We start from the raw sequence: 11,016 nt of genomic DNA on the forward strand, positions 1-11,016 counted from the left end.
ACATCTTGCATCTTGTGCTCGGCGGCCCACAGCCCTCAGTCCTGTCGTTGCAAGACGCTGTGCCACGGGAATGATGCAAGGACAGGACGGTGACTTAGAAAAGTAATGCGCCATACTAGGATCTAATTCCTACCGCCCTGGCCTCATGCCATAATGAGCTTAAGAAACTGAAGGCCAGCAGCCGTGCCGTTAAAGCGCTGCGTACTCGTCCGCAGTTAGTCCGGCACAGATTATTGTCTGGCAATGCATCAGGGCATCACGCGCCCGAGGTTCCGGCAGGGCCACCATGAAATGCCGACGCGTTTCGACGGCAGAGTGGCCACCATGAGGTGGACAACAGCTGGCCAGCGGTTACGTGGGTGACCGCTGAGGTTCGTGAGTCACGGCATGTGTGTGTGGTGTGTGGGGGAGGGGGAAAGGGAGGCTGAGGCTACTAGGCAGACGTGTGCGCTCTTTCACGAGTCATGTCTCGCTCCGACCAGGTTGGATAGCTCAGAACTTCACACAATATCCTCTATCAGAAGGTACGACGCGGCTCAAATCATGGGAAGAACAACGCATGCGGTAGGCCCGAGCACTCGAGCGTGAACAGTGACTGGGCCGGTTTCAGGCGGTTTGCGGTTTCACTCGTATGACCCTAATTTAACACGGGCTTGGGCGGGGGAGTCATATTGACCCCCCCGAAGGTTTTTCCAGAATGGTTTCCGAACGGCGCGACGTAGCCGCAACAAATTTTGCGCAGCTGTAGAAAATTTAATAGTGGATCGTTTGACATCACCAATTTATACGTGCCTTGTAAGGTCGCTGACCTATGGCAGGTCAAAGTCAGGCCATGGCTTCAGCGAAGGCAATTTCTAGGGAATCCTTCAATCTGATCCAACAACGGAGTGTTAGGCGAAGCCATACACATCTGAGATGCTTTCTTAAGCACCACAACAGTTGAATGAGCAAAGTACATTGACCTAAGGTCAGGTATGAAGGTCACACCAAGGTCAAAACCACCTGTTTTGTTACTCTAGGGCTTGTTGTATGGGATAGTTTCTGGTGCTCATTTCCAGTTTATTGATAGCAGGAACTGCATTATCCATCTTCCATGGACTTCTTAGAGGTCATAATAGGTCATTGACCTAGCATTACCTAGGTCAACATTTTGGTTCAGGAACATACTACCTAGCGTAATCTTTGTCGCATAGTCAAATGCAAAACTCGAAGCAATCTTGTATGAGTTTGGTCAGCTCGACCTTCAAAAGGTCAAACAAGGCCACTGACCTTAAATGAGAATGTGACCTTTTGCCTAGAAACGGTTATCTAGGTTCTGGGGCACCTTGAAGACCAGGCTGGGAACTTGACCTTATTTGACCTTTTTTTACTCGAAGGTCATGAACTAGGAACCTGAAACTTTAACCTATTACATACGGGTCAACACACCCTGTAAATTTGGTGTGTCTAGCTTTCTTAGTTCCCGAGATGTCAGCGGAGGGGGTCAAATTGACCCCCACCCGAGCGAAGGGTATCTAGCCGGCCACCCGTGGCGCGTGTTAATGACTATGGAAGCTTCCGCTTCGTTTACGAGAACAGGGTGCCGTGGTGGCAACGAACTGCCTAGCGTGCCGTTAGAGCTGTCCTCAGATTTATACGTTGACGATTCTTTCCAGCCCTAGGTTTGACACGATTTGATATGGTGACGATCGCTGACTTCCCTTTTACAACGTTTGCCCTAACATCGCAGACATTTGGCAAAGAAAGCCTAACACACGTTGAAAAGCCCTGAAAACCCTTAGAATTGCCGCAAAAAACAGTTGAAATTCTGCCCATGCTCTGGTTTAAGTGCCCAAAAAAAACTGAATCAAAAGTTGTCAACCTCTTGGTGTGTAGAAACTCTGTCTTTCTTAACACTAGACCATTTTCAAGCATGGTTTGGTTAAGAAACGTGTGTACAGGTATGCAGTAGGCATACGGATTGCAATGACAGCATGGTGCAAGCAGTCGACGATCAAACAGCGAACAATGATTGCTGCGTCAGGGAGACCAATGTATCTGCTCAACTCCAATGGAAACGAACATAACCAACGACAAAAGCCCATTCCGTATGCCTGCCAAAAGATGGCCGGCGGTTCATTGTCGGAGTTCTATAAAGCGTCGTCCGACGCGAACCCGCTCAACTCTCCTTCATCAGTTCGCTCAAAACCACAGCACTGGCAGGCGGACTAGTGCCACTGTCAGCAGCCCACATAGTACAGAACGCCACGCCTTCTTTTACGCGGCGCTTTGTCTTGGGTTTTTTAATCCCGATCGGCACGATGCAGCCCATGGTGTTCGAAGCTAATTGGCAGCCCAGTGTCGCGGCGCGCGAAAGCCGGTGACTGTCGTGCGCTCACGGCGAGCCAGCTGGCGTCCACCTTGTGATCCGGAGTGGTGCGGAGTCCGTGAGGAGTGCCACGGAAGGAGTGAGCGGACTCGGCGAGGCTTTCCCTAGAGTTTGTGCTTTAATGAACTGAAGTGCCTCTCACATCGGTAGCGGAGAGGCAGCGAGCACCAGTGCTTAAATATGGTGTTAATAATATCATGTGCACAATTGTCTGATCATCTTGACTCACATTCAGCAAGCGTGGTGACTGCTTGCGGAAAGCTGCACTAAGCCAGCGAAATACACGGCCCGTCGATGCCCAAAATGGCCTTTGACATGTCCATGGTTAGATCCATGCAACCCCAGGGTCTAAATGAAAATTTCGTCTTTAGCGGTGATCAAATTTTGCAGGGTGATACGTCTGCACTGTACTGACATCCTGGAAGCATACCATTCGTATGCTCGCTCGCTAGCGTTGACGAGTGCGGCAATGGCGTGGCGGCCTCACCCAGGATCAGCTGTCGGCCGGACTCCGGGCGCGGGAGGCGCGCCGCGCTGCAGCGTGCAGAGTCGGGACCTGTTGGGGGGGCGCCGGAGCGCGGCCGGCCCGGCGCGGCCCTCGTCCAAGGCCACCCGCTCGCGGCGGCCGCCTCAGCTCCGCCCGAGCGCGGCGGCTGGCCGGGAGATCCCAGGCGCGGCCTGACCGGGATACACACGACTTCAGCCTGCGCTCTGTGGCTGCCAGGATCTCAGCTGCCACCGGCGGATGCATTGGGCCTGAACTGGAAGTTTCTGACCTGAACTGCGGCCTTGTGGCATGACTGCGATCCATCGGAGTCAAGTGTGCTGCGATGCCCAAACAATCTGGGGTTTTCTGATACGGCTTGGAATCTCCCAAGCTAAAAGGATTGACTCCTGGCGTAAGCTGTAATTTCCTGTCCCCGCCCCATCTCCGCGCTAACTTGCGATCCTTGAACAACCGGCAACCTTTTTGCCTACCGTGCGATGTTCTGATCAAGCCGCACTAGCTGGCTGTCAAAGGCATTACATGCACTTGGTGGCAGCATTCTTTCCCGCATGCCGTATCTCTGCACGCCTCTGTGCGTCGTACGTGCACGTTGAAACAAAGCGGATTTGCAGCACACGACTGGCTGGAGGCAGCCAGGGCTGACCTGACCAGGCTGGTGACCGGGCGACCGAATGCGGGTAGATGAACTCTGGCTGACGCTCGTGGTCCGCGACCAGCACTGAGCGTGCCCGCTCTACGGTTTGGGTGAAGCAACGGTTTTCTGTTTTGGGGCATTTAGATCGTGAAGGGAAATGCTGCATTTATTGACGTGCCGCCCGCGCTCTCAAATAGAGAGGCTCTAAAAATGCCCCGATTAATGAGGTGAGAGCGCCAGTTCTGTTGTTTGCACTTGTCTGCGGGAGCAAACGCGTTTTGCCTAGTTTATTTTTCACGCAACGTCATATAGTCAATATTCAACCCCCCATGGAGATGGGATCCATGCTCCTTCGCCTCCTCATCTTTAGCCACTGAACTCAACAACGTTGACATTTTGAAAAGGATGGGCAGAACAGAATCCGCTTTGCGCTGACAACTGGTTAGTGAAAACCAGACAGCGGGCCTGGCCATGGCGGTGTTTGTGATGCTGGTGTGTTCTTCTGCATGGTCGGCGTGTTTGCGGGCTGCGTCGCAGAGCGGGGGACGACCGGTTTCTTGCAAGGCTCCAAGGCCCTAGAACTACCGCAAAACACCAAGGTCCTGGAACTTCCACAAGGCCCAAGGGCCTCGAGCTTGGTCGCTATCACTGTCGCCGTCAAGCCAGTTTTCAAATCCGCCAGACCAGTATTTCTTGAACTGTTCTCCGGCAGCCAGCTATGGTTGCAGGAAAGTTAACAAGACAGTAAGCGGCAAGGTGGATAAGCTTTGAACACAGCCACCACTGAATAGAAGAATTCAGTGGTGGCATTATATGTTTCCCTTTGCCACTAACTTCGGCCTGACCCAGGCAACGGATTCAATGTTATGAGGTCGGTTTTAATACAAATGTACTTATTTTTCGGACTTCCCTTCTACAATGTGCTTAAGACAAACCTAAAACCCAAGAATGATATGGCATGCAAACCTGTGCCCGCTGTGTTTTGCAGCTGCACCTGCTCCAGCAGTTGTTACACAGGAATACAGTTTCCTATTCTGTTGGGGTGAGGTGGGTTTGGAAGGGTTTCAGTCCCCTAACTTTGAGGAGATGGTGGCGCCGAATCCCGGTGAAAACCCCGTTTCTTTTGGTGTGTCTTGGGCATACAGTCGCCAGTATGCACTGCTCAATTCCTCACCCCCAAACCCATTTTGTAAGCTAACGTCGCTTTGTCGCCATGCCTGTTCTGGGCAGATAGGCTGGGTGGGCCCCACGGCCATCTATGAGTCAGTTTGGAAACCGGAGAGCTCGCCAGGCGACACGGTGGATGTTGAGAAATTACCGGGTTGGAGACGTCACCACCCGCATTGAGAAGCGCTAATCACCAGCCGTACGGACAGCGACAGTGAGGCGCGTGTCAGTCAGCCGCCGTGTGCAGTGCATAGGGGCGGGGCCCGTGGGGTCGTGATCGAGCCCGTGTGGTCATGACCGGACCCGTGTGGTCGTGACCGAGCCCGTGTGGTCATGACCGGACCCGTGTGGTCGTGACCGGACCTGTGTGGTCGGCACCGGGCCCGTGTGGTCGTCACCGGGCCCATGTGGTCGTGACCGGACCCGTGTGGTCGTGACCGGGCTTGTGTGGTCGTGACCGGGCTCGTGTGGTCGTGACCGGACCCGTGTGGTCGTGACCGGGCTTGTGTGGTCGTGACCGGGCTCGTGTGGTCGTGACCGGACCCGTGTGGTCGTGACCGGACCCGTGTGGTCGTGACCGGGATCGTGTGGTCGTGACCGGACCCGTGTGGTCGTGACGGGCCCCGTGTGGTCGTTACCGGGCCCGTGTGGTCGTTACCGGGCCCGTGTGGTCGTGACCGGGCCCGTGTGGTCGTGACGGGCCCCGTGTGGTCGTTACCGGGCCCGTGGTGGTCGTTACCCACCCGGGCCCGTGTGGTCGTTACCGGGCCTGTGTGGTCGTCACCGGACCCGTGTGGTCGTGACCGGGCCCGTGTGGTCGTGACGGGCCCCGTGTGGTCGTTACCGGGCCCGTGTGGTCGTTACCGGGCCCGTGTGGTCGTTACCGGGCCCGTGTGGTCGTCACCGGACCCGTGTGGTCGTTACCGGGCCCGTGTGGTCGTCACCGGGCCCGTGTGGTCGTCACCGGACCCGTGTGGTCGTTGCCGGGCTCGTGTGGTCGTGACCGGGTGCTGGCGTTGCAGTCTCTTAGAGGGGCCAGCGGCTTCCTGCGCAGCACTCTCGCAACGCTCCTTTCTCACTTTCCCGCTGAGTATGCTATAGGAGATAGACGAATGTTTAAACGCGTTTTAATGCTCTATAGGCTTACGCCAAGGCATGGCCTCCAGCGACGGGGAAGGACTGTTGCCAGTAAGCGACTCACGGCATGCATTGCGTTGCATTCCGAGGTGGTTTTGCGAAACAAGTTGTGTATCGAACATTGGATACGTATCGCCACAGTAAATGGGCAGCAGCCACACCTTTTCCAATTTTCTACACTGGCTTTTACGACTTCGCCCGCTGCTCTCACTTCATATGACAGCCGCTTCGCTTGTGCCCTCCTGTGGTCCGTGCAGCCGACTCTTACCAGACACCTTTAATTGTGATCACGCATGCGTCCACCAGCTTCACATCACCACGTGACATCGCCGCTACCACCAAGCCCGTGTGCAGCCGCGCTCAGCACCGCCCCTGCACCGCCATTGTGACCTGGGCGACGCAGAAACGCTGGTTTTCGTGCCGGGTCGCGTTGCGACAGCGGCGGAGGCAGGTCGAAGCGAGTTGGCGCGCCGGGCGGCGACACGTTCGCGGTCGCCCCTCCCCCCCCCCCCCCCCGACCGTTCACCTCAGCCGGCCGCGCTGCCGCGCCGACAAACAAATTCACAAACGCGCTGTGGAGAAACCTGCTGGCCAGCAAAAAGCCGTTGGGCGACACGGAGGAAACCCGGCAAACAGGACAACCTGCGACATACTCGATCAGCGGCTGAAGGAGGTTGATGCAGCATGTGGAGCAAATGAAGTGATGACGTAGGCGGAAAAAAGGAGCAGGACGCCGGACACACAATGTGTGCACAAAAATGCGAGACAAACGGAGGAAGGGCGATAGGGAGCTGGAAGGAGATAGGGGCGAGGAGGCAGAAGCGTAGGGACGTCTAAAACATTGTGAGGTTTGCTCCTTCTTAAAGTCAGCGCCTTTCACACGCCATCTTTCACCGTTGCTGGACCAGTATTAGACCTTCACGAAAAGAAGGGGACTGCAGTCCCTCTTTCTCTCGTTCCCATGCCTATTACCAAAAGTTAGAGGACAGAAATGACTTGTACATATGCGTAATAAGGGCAACTTTCATACATTGATGTCGTGTTTGCGGGCAATTCACCGAGGGCATGATGACTGACGTCAGTCAACATCGCTAGTCTTGAGGGAAGTTCCTTCGAGCTGCACGCCCGCCCATTGTGACACGGGCGATTGATAACATATTTAGAGGGCACGCAGAGGTCAAACTAAAATCAGCGGATGGTTTGAGTCAGTTCGCGTAGTTGTAACGCCTGACTTGAGATAGTTCAGTAGCGTTTTGCATCAGATGCCAATTTAGATCGACCAGCCCATAATTTTTTTCCCTCCCCACTTCCTGCCGTTCAACCAGATTTACGACATCCGCTGCTGTAATTGATGTAGGAGGCATAAACGTGAGGTAAGCAGAGACACATTAATTTAAATCTCACCTGATCACAAAACTCAATACCCTGTAGGGTCCCAAGATTCTCACCCCGCGTCCCTGGACGCACCCTGAAGAGTCCCGAGATCCCCCATGGAGCGGCCCTGGATTCACCCCACAGAGTCCCGAGATTCTTACCCTGCGTCCCTGGACGCACCCTGAAGAGTCTCGAGATCCTCCGTGGAGCGGCCCTGGATTCACTCCGCAGAGTCCCAGGATTCTCACCCTGCGTCCCTGGACACACCCCTCAGAGTCCCGAGATTCTCAGCCTGCGGAAGCGGAAGCGGGAAGCATGCCGATGCGAACACTGCCCAGCTCGTTCTCGCAAACTCACGGCGCGAGACAAAGTGGCCGAGTTCTGCTGGTCTTAACATGACGCGACCTGAACAGGCTGCAATAGTGCGTGCGCGCCTTGTTTGCAGGGAGGAGCACGGCAAGAGGATTTCTATCATACTCGACATGGGCAACGCCGGGCTCTCCAGCGTCGACCTTCCCTTCATCCAGGTCCTGATCAACATGTTCAAGCTGTACTACCCGGACATGCTCAACTACATCATCGTCTTCGAGATGCCATGGATAATGAACGGTGGGTGGTCCAGCTTCGGCTCCTGATGCCCACCACTCTGTCTATCTGGATGACCCCGGGCCTTCAGGTGATACACATACTGAGCCAAGACTAGTGGAACATGGGCAAGGGCTGGGGCTGGGGGACAGCGGCCAGCTTTGCTTTGATGTAGACGTGGAGCAGCTGTATTAGGCCTATCAGGAAATGTAGGTAAGGTGCTTCTCTTTCATTTCCTTTGTATCATTTGCCAGGATTGGACATATCGATATTGACAGGGTATTTCAACTTAATATACTGACGTGGCAAACATTTAGCTCCCTCTCGGTCATGTCGATTAGCTACTTATGAGTTGTAACCGCGTTACTATCACCATAATGCATAGCGTGTCCTTTACTTGCCACCCCATGCGGTGCTGGCATTGAAGTCAAAACACACGGCACGCTCGATCACTCGCTGTAGGGACGGACCGAAGGCCGGGGCAGCGAAAACAAAAACACGCGTAATGGAATGAAGTGAACATGGCAACGGGACTTCCTTATTTCCGTTCCACGCGGTACTGTTTTTAGACAGAAACTGACATACTACAACGACTTTCAGGCCAAAAATGGTCCCCGCCTGACATCATTCAGTTGTCTTCCTGTGTGGTGTTATTGACGATTGAAAATTTGCAAAAAAAGCAACAACAAAAACTGAAGGGCTGTTTGTCTCATTATATCCGAAACTTGATAGGGGCAATGTGCGTTTCGCATCAATACTAAAAGTTAACAATGCAAATGTGCCAGACAGTGACGTCACGTTACATCACTCTTCTGCGCCGTAAGCCGTCCCCGTTGATGTCGGTGTGCGAGCTCGCAGTACGGAATGAGCTCCGGTCACGTACCGCCTCTTGGTGCTATCGATGGGGTCTACTTCGATACGGCGGTATTCTGTGGCCCAGTGCGAGGCTTGTAACTAATATTGAACATCATGAACAAATGACAGCGCGACCAATGACGTCCGTGCATTTCACCCGCCTTACACGCGTCCAGACAAGAGAGGCCAAACTTCCCAGTCATTTTCCTGTGCTGCTTGCCAGCCTGCGGCTGAAACTGGCAGCGCTGGCAAGGGCGTCAGCCTGCCGCTCAACGCGAGACAACTGAAGGCAAAGCTGGGATTTCCCGGCCACAGTGCGCCTCATTCCGGACCGGTGACATCACGTCAGATTGAGCCCCACCTACTGAGGCCTGAGGTGCTGCGCGTGAGGCCCCACCTGCTGAGGTCTGAGGTGCTGCACGTGAGGCCCCACCTACTGAGGTCTGAGGTGTTGCACGTGAGGCCCCACCTACTGAGGCCTGAGGTGCTGCGCGTGGGACCTCATCTGCTGAGGTCTGAGGGGCTGTACGTGAGGCCTGAGGCCTGAATATGGGACAGAGACGGCACGTACCAAGTCCCCCCACCGGTCAAAGCATACCCCTTGAAGTGTCGTTTTCATGTTGTCTAGCTCCGCGACTGGAGCCAAGTGTCCGCCCGAATTTACACGGCTGTCAGACGTAGGAGCAGACATATCGATTCAGCTAGCACTCTCGTGAGAGGACAGGCCGATTCAGTAAGCGCTCTCGTAAGAGGACTGGCCGATTTAGCTAGCGCTCTCGTGAGGGGACATATCGATTCAGCTAGCGCTATCGTGAGAGGGCAGACCGATTCAGTAAGCGCTCATACCGATTCAGCCAACGCTCTCGTGAGAGGACAGGCCGATTCAGTACGCGCTCTCGTGAGAAGACAGGCCGATTTAGCTAGCGCTCTCGTGAGAGGACAGGCCGATTCAGTAAGCGCTCTCGTGAGAGAACAGGCCGATTTAGCTAGCGCTCCTCGTGAAGAGGACATACCGGATTCAGCCAACGCTCGGGTAGAGGACAGGCCGATTCAGCTAATAGCTCTCGTGAGAAGACAGGCCGATTCAGCTAGCGCTCTCGTGAGAGGACGGGTCGATTCAGCTAGCGCTCTTGTGAGAGGACAGGCCGACTCAGCTAGCGCTCTCGTGAGAGGACATACCGTATTCAGCTAGCGCTCTCGTGAGAGGACAGGCCGATTCAGCTAGCGCTCTCGTGAGAGGACAGGCCGACTCAGCTAGCCTTCTCGTGATCCCAGCAGTGGGTTGCGATCAGTCATACTCATGAGCGTTTTGCAGCACAATTGATCAGGGCAGCGGGACAAGGTATGACTGACGCGAACAGCTAAACGCTGCCCGTCATCCCGTGATGGTGATCACAGTCTCCGTTTATTTCTGTCGTAACCAGATAACGCCGCGTTAATGATTGTCACTCCGCGTATAACTGCCTCACAGCCGCCTGGAAAGATCATCAAGCAGATGCTCCCCCCGAAGTCGCAACCAGATCATCAAGTTCGCCTCGAAGAAGGACATTGCCACCCTCAGTCGGCCGAGGACTGCCTGGAGCGGTGGGGAGGTGAAACACGTGGACCTTCCAGTACCGACGAGAGGAGTGCGAGATGCCACCGTCGCCATTGTTTGGGTCCCCGCAATAACCAGGTCAGTTGGCGCAACAACGGGGCGGTTTCACGCAACGCAGCAGATAACCACGGCCCAGATTTCTGACCCTAGCAACATCCGCCTGTCTCGTCCGGCGTGACAAAATGCGTAGTGCGGACCGTGATCGCGGTGGCACTCGAGCGCATGGGAAGGATCGTCATGCTGTGGAACATGTTACAACTGCACGCGGAAGCACTCCGATACACGTGGGGAGAGTGGACAGGGGATCCATGGGTGTAGAAACAGGGGGGGGGGGGCGGGGACCCACGGCCCCCAACTTTTAGGTGGGGGGGGGGGGGGGCAGCAGTATTAACTGGCCCCCGCACTTTTCTCAGATTAAGGTTGTGTTAGCTTACTTTTGCACCACATTAAAATCTATATGCCGATTTACCTAGTTCACCAGCCATCTTCCTCAAGATGCGTCATCTTTTTGTTTGCTTATTAGCCATCACTTAGTGCCACAGCCGCAGGCCAACGCCACGCGGCCTATTGAGCCTACAACGCCGGGAGTCCAGGGCTGTTGTTGCTAGGACTTGCGAACGCGAAGTTCAAGACCATATCACATAGTTTTTTTGTCATAATCAATCCTGACTGAAATTTGAACATTTTAAGACGAACATGAACTAGCCATGTTAATGCAAGCCTAGGGCCCATTTTATTTACAATGTGCGTTCAGGGATTCCTCAATGTCTCTGAAGAAAACAGAAAAACAC

General features: G+C 54.6%; 1 protein-coding gene across 1 annotated transcript in view; it reads left to right on the forward strand.

Moving 5' to 3' along the window:
* LOC119098425 (5'-3' exoribonuclease 1) overlaps nucleotides 1–7,823 on the forward strand; it is a 42,136-nt gene extending 34,313 nt beyond the window's left edge. The window contains exons 23-24 of the mRNA XM_037221340.1: nucleotides 5,700–5,767; nucleotides 7,634–7,823. Of these exons, the coding sequence (XP_037077235.1) occupies nucleotides 5,700–5,767; nucleotides 7,634–7,823 (258 nt within the window). The remainder of the gene's footprint in view (nucleotides 1–5,699; nucleotides 5,768–7,633) is intronic.
* Nucleotides 7,824–11,016: the final 3,193 nt, after the last annotated feature.

Source organism: Pollicipes pollicipes, unplaced genomic scaffold, assembly GCF_011947565.3.
Source record: "Pollicipes pollicipes isolate AB1234 unplaced genomic scaffold, Ppol_2.1 Scaffold_4740;HRSCAF=5597_pilon_pilon_pilon, whole genome shotgun sequence".
NCBI classification, from domain to species: domain Eukaryota; kingdom Metazoa; phylum Arthropoda; class Thecostraca; order Pollicipedomorpha; family Pollicipedidae; genus Pollicipes; species Pollicipes pollicipes.